The sequence below is a fragment of the Mytilus galloprovincialis genome, chromosome 10, assembly GCF_965363235.1.
Source record: "Mytilus galloprovincialis chromosome 10, xbMytGall1.hap1.1, whole genome shotgun sequence".
Taxonomy (NCBI): domain Eukaryota; kingdom Metazoa; phylum Mollusca; class Bivalvia; order Mytilida; family Mytilidae; genus Mytilus; species Mytilus galloprovincialis.
This window is the reverse complement of record NC_134847.1, coordinates 52,787,490-52,803,622: the sequence shown is the minus strand read 5'-3', so window position 1 is coordinate 52,803,622 and position 16,133 is coordinate 52,787,490. Positions and strand designations below refer to the sequence as shown.

At 31.5% G+C, this 16,133-nt stretch overlaps 1 protein-coding gene across 2 annotated transcripts in view; it reads right to left on the bottom strand.

The window, feature by feature from the left end:
- The window catches only part of LOC143047818 (protein henna-like), a 49,124-nt gene that overhangs the window by 1,429 nt on the left and 31,562 nt on the right, over nucleotides 1–16,133 (bottom strand). Inside the window, exons 1-11 of one of the 2 annotated variants that reach the window (XM_076221101.1) lie at nucleotides 8,417–8,521; nucleotides 7,750–7,909; nucleotides 6,784–6,872; nucleotides 6,351–6,418; nucleotides 5,404–5,454; nucleotides 4,686–4,831; nucleotides 3,731–3,866; nucleotides 3,195–3,321; nucleotides 2,704–2,799; nucleotides 1,997–2,130; nucleotides 393–508 (exon numbers count right to left, since the gene is read on the bottom strand). In XM_076221101.1, coding sequence (XP_076077216.1) covers nucleotides 393–508; nucleotides 1,997–2,130; nucleotides 2,704–2,799; nucleotides 3,195–3,321; nucleotides 3,731–3,866; nucleotides 4,686–4,831; nucleotides 5,404–5,454; nucleotides 6,351–6,418; nucleotides 6,784–6,872; nucleotides 7,750–7,909; nucleotides 8,417–8,419 — 1,126 coding nt within the window. In that variant the 5' untranslated portion in view covers nucleotides 8,420–8,521. Of the gene's footprint in view, nucleotides 1–392; nucleotides 509–1,996; nucleotides 2,131–2,703; nucleotides 2,800–3,194; nucleotides 3,322–3,730; nucleotides 3,867–4,685; nucleotides 4,832–5,403; nucleotides 5,455–6,350; nucleotides 6,419–6,783; nucleotides 6,873–7,749; nucleotides 7,910–8,416; nucleotides 8,522–16,133 lie in introns of those variants that run through there. The other variant, XM_076221100.1, reaches the window with a different exon arrangement.

The following is a 16,133-nucleotide window of genomic DNA, read 5'->3' as shown; positions in this document are numbered from 1 at the left end:
TTTGCAATATTGATTTGTCATCGGAGCATGCATGCCCTATATATATTAGAATCCATGCATTTTGAATGCTTTTTGGGACACAAAATTGTTAGGTTGTTTCAAACTGTTCGATTCAACTTCGAACAACATATTTTTTTCTTTAAATACAGAAATCTTCTTTAGATAAATATCATTACGCGATACACATATCAATCTATGGTTTGAAAGCTTTCAATAGATGAAAAAAGTTTTCGTATTATTGCATAATTGCATTGATCATTTTGTTGTTTTTAACAAGTTTGAAATGATATAAAAAAAAACACGATGCTTTTATATTTTTTGTTTTTGTTTACTACAAACTATCATATTAATCAATCCCTCAATTCACGCAAAACTTAATCTTAAGTTTATACCTTGTAATTCTTTGACAAGAGTAACCACTCCTTTTGTCCCATCGATGACATCTATTCTTTTGGTGAAAGGGTTGTAACGCACATTAAATGAGCGTGGAATCTTAGATGCATAATCTCTAAATAAAACATAATGAGATAATGTAAACGCTTAAAAAGTAACAACCATTAACGCGAATTTTATGTTGTGTGCAGAAACTTAGACATTTTGTTTCAATTTCCATTCTATCTATCTACCCGTTAGTGTTAAATGTATCACAGCTTGTGCTTGCCAACTATGAATAAATGTCTATTATATAAATTTACTGTTTGCAAAACTATGAATGTGTTTGTAGATAGATGCTTTTGTGTTTTGTTAAATTGTTCCTTTTAAAATTGTTACACGATGATGACTGCTGTACCCATAGTTTGACTATTTCATTTATTGTGTCTGTTTAGTTAACGCATCACTGGACATATAACGGAATTATTTGAAACTGTCGTCAAAGTGAGAGGGTTAGCGCTATAAAACCAGGTTTAATCCACCATGTTCTACATTTGAAAATGTCTGTACCAAGTCAGGAATATGACAGTTCTTGTCCATTCTTTTTTATGCGTTTTGTTATTTGATTTTGTCATGTGATTATGGACTTTCCGAATTGATTTCCCTCTAAGTTCAGTATTTTTGTGATTTTACTTTTTATTCTTGGTAATAATGATGTTTTTGTCGCAGGCGGATAACCCTGGCCTCACAACTCTTTAGAACTTTTGGTCCTCGGCGATCTTCAACTTGGTAGTTGTTATGGCTTACAAACTTTTTACATCTGAACATAGTTTTGTGTGGACGTAGCGCACGTCTGGTGTATAAAAATATTTTTTAACCTGTTACCTTTGGATGGCTATTATTCGTTTGTTTCTCTGTCCTATATTTTCTCCCTTTAATCTGTTTATTTATTGTAACCCTGTCGTGTAATAATCATATGGACTATTGAAATTTTATATCAATTAATTCCGGGTATGTCACAAGATAGTAATGTCATATTCTCCTATTGTCCTATATTTGCGTATGACAGTACTGTATAAAAACTGCTTTAAAAATGTTGTATTAAAACTACTCTAAAATAAGCCACTTATATATGAACGTCGTTATTTCATATGAGCCACTTTCGTACTTTGAGATTCCTCACATCAACTTTTAACACCTTCAGTTATTGTTTTGTTTATTATTAAATTTTTTTATTTGTGTCATTTATTGAACTTTTCTTTTCTCCCTTTTTACATCAGACCTTTTTTTCTATTACTAGTCGATATCATTAGAAGGAAGATTTCTTTAAAAAAAAAATATCCGACAGTCATTTTTTTGTCCTTCTTTCCTTTCTTTTTGTAATATCTTAATGTATTGTATTAAGAGAATGTGAAACTTATTGAAAATTATGCTAGATCTAATGAATAAATTTACAAAATGTTGCAGATCGCATGTTCATCTTCAGATATGTGTCAGTATTTGGGTCGATGTTTTAAATTCATATTCAAAAGTGTGGGTTTTTTTAATTATATTTTTTACCTAAATGACCATAAAGTTTTATCACAGGTTCATTTAACCCTTCATAAAACTTCTCATTGCTTACTTCATTTTATCTTTAGCAGACTTAAACGAATCAACAACATAGTAAATTGGTTGAAACCTAGTGATAGGATATTCTTGAATAGCTGCCTTTTCTGGTTCAAAATTGCGTCTCTCTGGTTCATCTGTCTGACAGTACTAAATAGTAAACACAGAAATGGTAAATTACTAATCCAATAATGTTTATGTATGAATATGAATATGAGAAAAAAAAACATTCACTCGTCTGTCTTTCAAAAGGATTATCGGCTAATGTATCCCATATCAGTTAAAAGTAGTTTTAGTATAGCACACGATATATGTAACATATGGATTTAAGTGGATTTACGTTGTGCACGGAATCTTGCAAAACAATGTATTTTTAAGATATTCAATAATCGAAATCTTTCTGTGAAAATAGGAACTACAATTAAAGATCGTTCTATCGAGCAATTAGATAATATCGCATTAGTTGGATAAACTACGTGTTTATATCATATGATAGATAAATAGTCTAATAGCTGACGAAATTTTCTACTTGACTATCACTCAAGAGAAATGATAAAGGCTCTTCTTTTTTTTTTACAATTGAGTCGACGCCATTACTAGCGATATATATAGTTTATCAACAGTGATGTCGTATTCCTAAAAAATATTGTAACAATTTAGGTAAATACATAAATTTATTTTCATATCGATTTCAATTGTGTCTTTTAATATGTAGATGCTTACTTCTATTTCTCCAAATGAAGACAGAATTCCAGCGCCATACGCTTTCACATCTTTTCCTTCACGACAGAGCCCAAACTCTATGGTAAACCAGTACATCTACAATTAAATTAATTAAATATCAACTTTAAGAAGAGAACAGAAAGAGGATGTTTTCAATTGTCCCAATTTATTCATACATCACACCAGTTTTATATGGATATTATAGTATCAATTGTCTTTTGATGATAACATTCCAACTGAAAACTGATTCACGAGATGAAGTATATGTTTTGAAGTATCCTACAAAAAGTAATTATAAAACCTTTGTAGTATATTCATTGTGCACCAGAACTGAAAACTTTAGTTCTTTATATATTTTCGAAAAAAGTATAACGAGAACAATTCTACTTGTGTTAACAATGTTACTGTTTTTAAGTAATGAAACACATTATTTATTACATTTCAAATCAAACCCTCCAAATTCTTAACTTGACTCGAAAAATCTAACATACCGTTGCAAGCTTTTTAACATCCTCTTCTGAAGCTCCCAAACTGGCTAATCCCAATTCTTGTGAAAACTGTGCAAAATCAGGATCTGCAAACATGGGCACATGACCTAGTAACTCATGGCAGACATCTCTGTTGATTCAAAAGTCAATTTAAAACACAATGATATATAGAGAGAGATAAGGCCTTCAAACATCAACTTAAACTATCGGTTAACCGGTTAATCGGTCGAACGATTACCCGAGTAACCGGTTAGTTAAAAGTGTACGATTTGACAACACTAATAATTATAATCCTGGTACATTTGATAACTATCCAAATCAACACATAAATGTGACAACTAGGGTTGCAATGAATTAAAATGTCTTGTTCATTTCATGCATATTTTTGGATGCGCCAACTACACAAATAGATTAGTCTTTCAAAAATCATGAAAAAAAAATCCCATATTGATATATGAATATATAGTTGTCTCATACCACATGATTCATCTTATTCATATATGTACATTCATTGATATTTTGCGTACGAATATACTTACGGTTCGGGTGTATAGAGTGGTTTCGAACCATGTCTAGTATACTGAGTTGCATGAAAGACACGAAAAGCTAATCCTGCCAGAAAATCTCTTGATGATAGCAAACCAGCTACTGGTCGTAGAGAGAATCCGGAACGATCTGAATAAAATAAATGATATCAATGTATAAGTATCAATGGGTGCTTTGACGATATCAGTTCTCTCTCATATTTTAGAAAACGTAGTTAACAGTATTGATATTTTAAGGAAAGGAAGAAGTAATTTGATATCCAATGAGGCATATAACCCCCATATACCCAACCAATAAGGCTAATATACACCAAAGGACGATGGTTTCTAGTTCAGCCTTTGATAATAAATAAAAACTTTACAAAATATTAAAGTACAAATGAATCTGACAGGAGAAGTTTTAAAACAACTAAATAGAATTGATTTCAGATTAATAAAAAAAAAATAACAAACAGAAAGTATTAAATGGACAACAACCAATGACTAATAGACTCTTGACCTTTCGTTTTGAGTTCTAACTTTTAAATTAGACAAATCTCCTTTTCTAATACTAGCAGCGTCTCGTATCTGCCTTCCTTAATGCACAATAAAACATACAAAGTTGTTTAATGTAATGGAAGGCTGTATTTGCATATTGAGACATCTTGCAGTTTTTGTGATATTCAACCGCTTGCAATAGTTACCATGATTTTCTTGCAGGAAAGTTTCAATTAAGAGCTAGTAGTTTTGGAAGAAACAGATCTGAAATCATCTTATCGAAAGTGTGATATGTGTCACCAAAATTAAATGACTACGACATTCATGTGACTTCTAGGACAAGGAACATATTCCGCTTGTCGTACGTTATTAATTAAAAGAAACCCCAATAATCGCTTCATTTTCCCCTTCCTTGAACAAAATATCTACCTATTTTAGTAAGTTACTAGATAATATATCGTAACATGCTCACCTCTCAGAAAGTTTGATATATCTTCCAGCTGTGGAATGTTATCAGCACTATATCCACATTTCTGTTGTAGAAGTGGAAATGCTTCCAGGAACTCCTTACAAGCATGTTTTGGATATAATGCTGTTAATCTTGTATAGATTGCGTTCCTATCAAAATGCAAAACAATATTTAAAATACTTTTCTTAATTCATGTAGCCAGATATTATTAGTAAAATTTCTGCCAAAGATGTTAATGTATACATGCTATCATTTTATGTTCATTTCCTATTTTAACAATCATTTCTTATTAAAGGTATTGGTTATAAGACTAACGATGTAATCTCTAGTTCTTTTCGATCGTTTTTTATTGAAGACGTCTCCATCAATATGATTTTAAAAGACTATTTAGAAATATGGGTATCCTATTACGAATGGCTTTCTTGTCTTGATGTGTTGACTTTTGATGCCATGTTCAAGTGTTATGAAACTAAGAAAAAAATTAGAATACCGTGAAATGTAAGATTTGATTGTCTGCTGTTTTGATAATGTTATATTCTAGGAGTTCTTCCTTTCGTCAAACTAAATATATTTTAAAGTATTTATACCTCGACTTCACTAAATGAACTATAACTGTTCTTATCGAGTGATTGGCATGCAAACTTGTCATGTATTGTGTTCTGTCATGACGTTTTCTCTCGATCGATTTATGACCTTTAATGGAAATCTCGTTATAACTTACCATGTTTTTACTTCATCCTCCGTATACTCTACACGTGGAATAGATTCTCCACTGCAAACAAAATATTTGAGGTGATTCATACATTTGTATTGCGTCTCTTTTTCAATAATTCTTAAATTGATTATTTGAAAAGAAAGTATTCGTGTATCTTTTATTATCTTTTTTTCTTCATTGATTATAAACATAGTAATATGGAACTTCAACATAAGTTTTTCTTTCTTTATTACGCATTTGATAACCTTGATTTGTATTTAAAATCGTATTAGAAAACTTAAATTCGTTTCGGCATAGGTATTAAACATAAATATATATGAGGTCTGTTGAATATAAAAGTATACAAAACAAATAAGCCTCATAAACATATGAAGCATACAACTGAATAACCAAAAAATTGTTTTTAACACAAACAGTATTATATACTCAATTCTCCAGGATACTGACATCACCTAGCTTTTTATTGGGTATTTTCGCTCAGTGTTTAGTTTTTTATGTTGTGTTCTGTACACTATTGTTTATTTTTTTATTTTTTTTTTTTATGTTGTTTGTTTTTGGTTGTTTTTTTTTTTGTCTTTTTATTTTCGATTTTCGATTAGTTAAAATGTTCTTTTTATATATCTTGCCTTCCTAGCTAAGATGTGAATTCAGCAATTTTTTTTAATGATAATTGAAAAAAGGAATCAGAAGAAATATTCTGTAAAATTTCATGGAATCATTTACTAGTAAGTGGTATATAAGGAGATGCCATCACACTTGACATGGCAAATTTGAAATTTCATCACAACTGTCTTATCAGTTAATGTGAGATTTAGACATAACGATAGTTGTAAACTCCGTTTCATTAAGTGGTGATATGAAAAGGAGGGAAATTGTTATAGCTAACCAGACTTACAATTGCTTAAGACATTTTACAATAAATTATTTTAACTGTATAAGTTTGCAGTGCTTACTGTTTGTAATTCAAAGCTATATCTGCAAAGTATTTCCTTCTCTTCCGGTATACTGCATCTGTAAATCCCTATGAATAGAAAATCAATTGATGAATACTTCTCATTCTGCTATCAAATTAAGATATATATTTTCAAATTGGACTTACTGTTTCGATACAAGTTGGTATGTATAGCTAATAGAAACTGTGATGCAAGAGTAAAACAGGGTGTAGGTTTTAAGGATATTTTAGAAATCAATTGTGAAAAATTGTATCTCAAGTCGATCATCATGACTTCATACTGACGTTTATGTTTGTATATTATAATTCAGTGTTTATGCAAAGAAGTACATAATGGCTTTATTATCGCAAACATTTTAGCAAATTAATGATGTTGTATCTTTTTTGTTAGTTTCTGTAATTTTGTAGTTACGATATGTGCTTGTAACACTTACAGGATGGTCTGCTTCTAGATCCTCTCCGGCACTTAGAACTTTATCTACATATCTGTCAAGATCTGAAACGTGTTTTGGGATCCATATGTCTGTAGAAAGTCAATAGTTTAGTATATAAGTTATTGGTAGAAAATTGCAGATGCCATACTATGAAAATGGTAAAAGAACAAAAGATGAAGTTTTGTTTACAGTAGGTCACCTTTGTTTATTGTGACTCTTCTTTTAATGCTTTTTTATACTGGAATTTTATGCGACTGTCATATAAATGAGAGGTTAAACTAGCTGTAAATCCAGTTTTTATCCACAATTTAAAACTTTGAAAATGTCTGTATCAAGTTAGGAATGTGACAGTTGTTATCAATTCGTTTTATTTGTTTAAGCTATGGATTTTGACAATTTATAATGGAATTTCGGTTTTGAATTTTCCTCGGAGTTTGGTATTTTTTGTAAATTCACTTTATATTGGCTAAATCACTTATGTTAAAAGTATCAATCAATTTTAAAATCTCAAACGTGTGACATTTGACTCTTCTAATGTGTATCAATACAGAAATACATATTGGGTGTATCAACATAGCACGCATTAGTTTGATAAAGTTTGCAAAAAAAAAAGATATAGCGGCCAACCATACAATTTACGGACCATTATAAAAGTAAAGTTAAATTTTCCTTTTCCAACTAAATCATGAAACCAAAGATCAATCTAAAATTTAAAACCAGCAGAGTACGCCATTTCTTTGAGTTTTCTTTGTGGTGGTAATTATTTGGTTGATTTTATACGGAATCACTGAAGCATGAATGGAGTAGTCAGTGAGCGCCTCCCTCCTTATGAAAAGTTCTGGATCCGCCACTGAAGTGGTATTGGCCTTTTCCTTTGTTTAAATCTCTCTAATATTTTTGAATAAAATATCTAATTCAAAATCAAAGTATACTAAACAAAAACCTCTATGAAATAACATTACGTACCTTCTCCAACAATGGTGACACATTTGCCTATTTTCTTCAGTTCGCCGATAGCCGTTTGTAAACCATTCATTTGTGTTGTTGGTACCACCATGAAGTCATGACAATCTTTAAACTCTTTTGATTGACGTGATTCGACATGAGATATCTTAACATCATGTTTCTAGAGAAAAACAATTTCAAACATGCTTTTATTCAGAACACTGAGAACTGTTTTGAAGAAATTTTATCAAACGAGTTTTTAATACATAAACATCATCAAATAAGGCACGTATTTAACATATTCATAGATATTTCAATAACTTCAAATATGGCTTCGAAGTGTGCGCCATGATACGACTTTACAGATTTAGTTTTAAAGGAAGTTTGTCATATGTTTATCATATTGAAAACAAGTGTGAGCATTAAACAGTATGCCACAACTTTCCTCTTTCATTACAACAGTTAGAATTATACCATCAACATTATATTAGAAATAATAAGATATTTCTATAAAAAAAAAGACACTGAACAAGAGGTACTGTATTCCTTTGCATATCATACTGGCTTCGATTGCATGCAACAAATGAATATTGTAAGACGCATAGGTCTCGTAAATAAATAAATATAGTATACTGATGTTCAATATTCATAGATCAATTAAAACAAATACAGTGTATAATTCAGATACCATTAAAATTGTAAGTGCTGCAATTAGATTATCGAACTTAGTCGTAAACTTCACAGCTTCTATGTTGCTTATCTGGGCAGCACTCTTTGGTTCCTAGAAAAAAATATAAAAGATTTATGTCGGTTAGAAATATAAAAGGTATAGTAAAAGCGATACTGGTTTTTTGTTAAATTGACTTCTGCTTGATTTTCAAACGACAAACACACAATCTTTCAATGAATTTATTTGAGATCTGGATCTGGCATGTCAGTATTGGAAGAGTCTTTTGTTAAATATGTATTATTGTCATTTTGCGAAGTTTTCTTTGTTTCCTAATCTGACATCGGAATCGGACTTCCTTTAAATCGAGTTTTTCTGTGCGTACTGCTGTGTGTTTGTTTATATAACATTTGCTTGAGGTATAGCGGAGAGGGTTGATAACATTTTTAAACTCGCCGATTTTTTAGCCTTTCCAAATTAAGGAGCATTTGCCCTTTTTAAGTCTGATATGTTTTAAAATTATAAAACAACACGTTTAATAATTTATTGCGTCCGAAGCGCTTTTCTGGATTTACCTTCATCAGGAACGCTCAAAGCCAAACATTTGAAATCCGAAGATGTATAAGTACGTTCATTCATATTTTTTTAGTTTAAAGACGTCCATTTTCACTGAACTAGTACATATTATTGTTTTATCGACCATCTGAAGCCAGCCTCTGGTTACAGGGTTTCCTCGTCCATTGGTGGACTCGGCTGGTTTTTACTCTTTGGTCGGGTTGTTGTCTCTTTGACACAATCACATTTTTAATTTTCAACTATCTATTTTACTAGATATTAACTATTATGCCATTTTTTTTTATGCAACGGAAAATTTAAAATATATAAGCACTCAAATAGCGAACTCGAAAAATACATGTACATTTATTTTTTTCATCAATTTATAGTGATTTCATTTCTTAACCATTACATTAACTATTACTTAAACCCATGGAGGCTTATTCAAAATATTCATATGTTGTCTTGCGACGAAAATAAGATTGACATCTAAAAAGTGCGATATTATATGTCATTTGTGCTGCATATGATAATAGGTAATGTTATAAAAATAAAAGCTGCAACGAAAGCATTAGCACAGATGAATTATGGCGCAAAAGAACGCATTTTTGGCGCAAATTTATATACCTTCTTACAGCATATTTGTGATCAGAAGCTGAATAAATTAAGTTCTTTTTAAAATAAATAGAGATATTCTTGTTATTGTTTTAAGATTAAAACAGGTGTAGATATGGCGGAATGTAATTACTGTAAACTCTGACCTTTCGTATTAGACCTTTTCTTACTGATTTTTAAATATTATGCAAATTGTAAAGTACACGTATTATTGTCTTTCCTGTTGTATCACCAGTTATTTGAAGGACGTCTGTTAATTGTTTAATTCTTGGTATTTAGCCACCGCTTGATTAAGTACAAATGTATTTATATGTACTCTCGTTTCTTGTAATTTAAATGGGAAACAACTATGAACTCTTCATATAGATTGTAAGGTCTCAATATCAGCCGGGATGGTTTGCCCTTAACTACAGGCATAAAGATAGGAATGTCGGGATTTTTATTACTAACCCCCAATTGTCCTCCGATAATCCTACAAGACTAGTCGTACTTAAATTGTCATTGTATAAAGTGTAGTTTTATTTTGTTAATATTTTTTCTGTTTTTTCCCCGTTTTATTTTGCAATATCTTTCTGCGTATAAAGAATATCCAATATTGAATAGATTTACTTTTAGTTGTCCCGACATGATTTAGGGTCATCGATTTGCCATATCAAAATGACATGAAAACAACATTCAACCATTTGCCTGACTAGTATTTCCTCAAAATATATACATACAAGATAAATATTTTAGGCACAAAAACATTTTACAATTTTTACGTAAATTCTACTAGGTACTTGGAAAACACGTGCTCAATGGTAGCATAGGTGCATATACGTTTTATCTCAAAATAACGCATCTTTGCGCAATTGGATATTTCCACCGAAGCCAGAATATCCTGATAAAAGTCATAAGTACTGGTTATATATCATATATAATCAGTACTTATGACCTTTATCAGGATACAAAACAAAGAAATTTTCATAGTCTCAAGGTAATTTGAAGTCAAATTCTGGTTTCAGCAAGAATTCAAAATGTGCATGAAATCTTTTTGAATTGCCTGTTTAATTTTAAAAATTCGGAAATACATTGTCACCGATAAATTAGCTTATTGTTTATTTCATTACAACTTTAAAATCATTAGATTCTGAATTCTAAATGTCCTCGATAATTGTGATATCGCACAAACATAACAAAAGTTGTTTCCAGCTGTATTTACCCAGCTTTCCGTGGCAAAAAGTTTAGTATAAAACTTTAATTGTTCATCCAATATAGATGTATAATCAATGTCACATTTATACTCACCGTTTTCTATTCTGTGGAAAGACTTATTGTATTTGGTCTGATTATCTTTTTTCTTCATCCACCGAATTTGTTTCTTGACTTTGTTTTGTGGTTTCTCAAGATGTCGCTTATATGTTTTGCATATGACAAGCATATGTAACTGCAACACTTATTACGCTTTTGAGACTGATGATGTCCAATTTTGACAGAAGCGATACGAAATTATGAATTTGAAAAAAGTGATATGCATTTGTAATTAGTTAACCATAAGTGATAGAGATCTAAAGTCTTCTGATTTGAGGTCCTTGGTCAAAACAATACATAATCATGTCAAGGTGAAAGGTCAAGGTCAAATCAAAATTTTGGACTTTTCCTTGTTCCTTGATCTCTGCTGTCACTTTTGAAGATACATATAGAACAACAAGTGCACCATATTTGCCTTATTGTGATTGAGATATGATAAATTTCTTCTGAAACAATTCAAAGATATCTATAAGAGTTATTGGACCTGAAAAGATTCAATTTAAGGTTAGTTGATTATTACTCCGCTTTAGTACATGATAACATGGATAAAGCCATACGGTCTTTTGAAAACTGTTGGTTGGCATGTGACCTTGACAAATATCACCCGGAAGTGATCTTGAGTAAACAGGAAGAAGCTATTTTTTCACTTCTGTTATGGATAAGGAACAGGAAACTATATAATTTTTAAATATGCATACATAAATCTATTATTTGGGATCGAAGGTGAATTTCACTAAGCCGGAAGAACTTTCTACTTTCCTTATTACAGACAAAATTATGTAGTCAATATCACTGTCCTACGGGCAATCAATGTGTCACTATAATGGTCATATACGCCAGACGCGCGTTTTGTCTTCATAAGAGTTATCAGTGAGACTCAGATCAAGAAAGCTTGAAAGCCAAAATAAGTACAAATTAAAGTTGAAAAGAATTGAGGGCCAAAAATTCCAAACAGTTGTGCAAAATAAGCCTAAATTGTTCTATATTGTTCTATATAATAAGAATAAATTGTTCTATATTGTTCTATATAATAAGAATGTTCTTATCCCGGGCATAAAAACAATGCCGTATTTTGCGAAACCTTTTCAACTTTTGATCTTCAGTGCTGTACAACTTTGTACTTTTTTCACTTTCGATCTTTTATATCTGGGCGTCACTGGTGAGTCTTGTGTGGGCAAGGCGCGTTTTTGGCGTATTGAATTTTAAACCTGATGCTTTTTGTTATCTATTAATCATGTTTTTCTGTGTCTAATATGTTCTCCTATTTATTTGTATTGTAGTCCTGTAATATTATGTTGTCATTTCAATGTTATATTTAACTTTGCCATTAAAGTGCGAGGTTTGGCATGCCTTAAAACCAGGTTCAACCCACCACTTTTATTCCCCTTTAAAAGTGTCCTGTACCAAGTCAGGAAGATGGTCATTGTTATATATTGTTCGTTTCTCTTTGTGTTGCATTTTAACGTTGAGTCGTTTGTGTTTTCTCTTATTTTTGAGATATTGAGATAAGACGTGGCACGGTACTTGTCTATCCCAAATTCATGTATTTGGTTTTCATGTTACATTTGTTATTCTCGTGGTGTTTTGTCTGATGATTGGTCTGTTTCTGTGTGTGTTGCGTTTCGATGTTGTGTCGTTGTTCTCCTCTTATATTTAATGCGTTTCGCTCGGTTTTGGTTTGTTACCCCGATTTTGTTTTTTGTCCATGGATTTATGAGTTTTGAACAGCGGTATACTACTGTTGCCTTTATTTAGCTATGCCTGGGATAAGAACATTTTAGTATTTTCGTATTTCGAATAATTCATACTTTTGCAAACGTTAAATTTATAAAAATTAACATATACTTGATATGCATGTCAACACCGAAGTGCTGACTACTGGGCTGGTGGTACCCTCGGGACGAAACGTCCACCAGCAGTTGCATCGACTCAATTGTGTAAATAGTTATCAAATGTAACAGGCTTGTAATTGTCTACGCCAAATGCGCGTGGTTCGCCGACATAAGACTCATCAGTGACGCTCGGATAAAACAATAAGCTGAAAAGCCATATACTAAAAATTCCATAAAGTTGTGCCAAATACGTCAAGGAAAACCAATGCATGGGATACGAAAATCCTTAGTATTTCAAATAAAAGTGCTGAATTCTGGGCTGGTGATACCCTCGGGGACGAAACGTCCACCAACAGTGCCATCAACCCAGTGGTGTAAATAGTTGTCAAAGATACCAGGCTTATAATTGTCTACGCCATATGCGCGTGTTTCATTAACATAAGACTCGTCAGTGACGCTCGGATAAAGAAAATAAGCTGAAAAGCCAAACACCAAAAATTCCAAAAAGTTGTGCCAAATACGTGAAGGAAAACGTATGCATGGAATACGAAAATCCTTAGTACTTTGAATAAAAGTGCTGACTACTGGGCTGTTGATCAACGTCCCCCAACAGTGCCATCAACCCAGTGGTGTAAATATTTATCAAAGATACCAGGCTTATAATGTCATACGCCAGACACGCGTTTTGTCTGAATAATTTAATAACTTCAAATGTCATTTGACATCACTCTAAACAGAGAAACTACGCCCCTCAGGTTATTAACATGTAAAAATTCGTTATAGACCGTTTGCTGGTCCGTTTGTTTCTATAAAGACTAATGGATGTTTTTACTGAAGAAAAAAGAATGTCATGTGACCCTTGATATTCTATAAGAGAAGATAATTCTTAACTGATTTGAAATAAAATATCAATATTACTTCTCAGCAATTAAAGAGTTTCATGATACGCCCATCGTTAGCTAATAATCTGGTATTCGAAGCGTTACTTAACAAATTTCTTAAGAATTCATTGGTGCCCAAAGACAATCAAGTAGTAGACAGACAATCGATCAGACTAAAAACAAAGCTAATCGTGAGATATGTCAAAGATATTAAAAATTGGGTGCACATAACGTCAGTTAATTGTTTTATTCTCAGGAATTTGCTTCCGCTTGCTTAAACTTGACTATATACAACCCTTTCTTGTTATTTATATGTAATTTAACTATGAACTAATGATATATATTTTTTGTTAAGTTTCAATAACCGCCCGGTTAAAGAGAACAACAATTGGTTTGCACCTTACTGGAGTTAGGAGATCAGTGCGATCGGCCATTTGATTGAGTCTATATAAATTCTAATTCAAGGATTAGAAAAGAGTCATGAAATAGTTTTAGAATATTATTAACCAAATGTATATTGGGATCTCGCGATAGTGTAGCATGGGATCCAAGTTCACGGCTTGCCGAAGTACTATCTTAGGTCAGGATGCAAGGCTAGTGATAGTGAAGTTGTGGTATTGACTTTGCTAATTTTGAAGGCCGTACGGTGTCTAATAGCTGTTAATGACTGTGTCATTTGGTCTGTTTTGTTGAGGTGTCTCATTGGCATTCATACCATATCTTCTTGAATTTTGTTCTCTCTGGATGTTGCTTCACAATATGTATTTTGCATCTAATTTTCTCAGTTTTGATATAATATGAAGTAAAAAAAATAATATCTTGCTCTTTACTTTCATCTTGGTCAAAACTCTATAATTAACTTTTAACTCCTTTCTTTTATTTTATATTTAGAAGACATAGTTTGTGCACTTTTTTATCATTTGGTTCCTTAAATTTGCTTGTTTTTTTCATACGTAGAAAATCTTAAAGTAACACTTGTCTATTTTTACCTCCGTTTGCATTACATATGTTTCTTTTTCCTTTCCTTAATTCTTTAATTTCACTTTCTAAAATTTTAAAAGTTATTTTTTTTAAATCATTTCTTTAAAATGATAAATATCTAGATTCAATTGAATACCGTTCCGTATTTGTGAAGAAGATATAAACACTATACCTTGGCTTCTTTTTTAGTGGCACTGAACTATACATCCTTAATAAGTTTGAAAGAAAATTTATGTTATCGTGTGAAGTGAAAAATATTTGATTTACATTTTAGATTGTAACATGTAAGAAAAAAATCAAAATTCTCTGCTCTATAGATTTTTCTAAATAGAGTCTGAAATGTGTATTAGGTGAACCATAAAACATATATGGGAACATTTACTTAGAAACTGTTACGCGTCGCATACAATGTATAAAGACAGGCATGATAAATCTAAGTAAAAAGACAAATTTAAAAAAAAAAGAAATTTTTAAAGCCTACTTAGACAAATTTTAAACTAATTTCATTTCAACAAAATTTCTTAAATAGTGTCAAGAACTGTTTGCATTGTAGTTAATTTAATTCGTTTGTCATTTAGATTTTAAAAACATGCTTTTGAAGATTACTAAGCGCAAAAAAAAAGAAGATAACTTTGTATTTAATAAATAAATTCATAATCATGACGGTATTCGAAACAACTAGTTTTATTGCTATAACAACAAATATGAATTAATAACATGACAGATAATTTTTTCAGAACGTTCTTGCTGAATATACAAAAATCGAATTTGACAATGTACCCTTATTATCCAAAATTTTCAGTTATCCTTGAACATTCTTTTCAAATCAATCGGCTACTTGTATCGGTTTATTCCAAATTGACCCACTTTTTGAATTTTTAGTTCTGATTGTCCTACATGAAAAGTTCTGAATGTCCTACATGAAAAGTTCTGAATGTCCCACATAAAAGTTCTGATTGTTCAACATTATTTAATGAAGTTAAAGTAAAGGCAACAGTAGTATACCGCTGTTCAAAACTCATAAATCCATGGACAAAAAACAAAATCGGGGTAACAAACTAAAACCGAGGGAAACGCATTAAATATAAGAGGAGAACAACGACATAACACCGAAACGTAACACACACAGAAACGGACCAAGCATTAGACAAAACACCACGAGAATAACAAATATAACATGAAAACCAAATACATGAATTTGGGATAGACAAGTACCGTGCCACGTCTTATCTCAATATCTCAAAAATAAGAGAAAACACAAACGACTCAACGTTAAAATGCAACACACACAGAAACGAACAATAATATAACAATGGCCATCTTCCTGACTTGGTACAGGACACTTTTAAAGGGGAATAAAAGTGGTGGGTTGAACCTGGTTTTGTGGCATGCCAAACCTCGCACTTTAATGGCAAAGTTAAATATAACATTGAAATGACAACATAATATTACAGGACTACAATACAAATAAATAGGAGAACATATTAGACAAAGAAAAACAAGATTAATAGATAACAAAAAGCATCAGGTTTAAAATTAATACGCCAAAAACGCGCCTTGTCCACACAAGACTTACAAGTGACG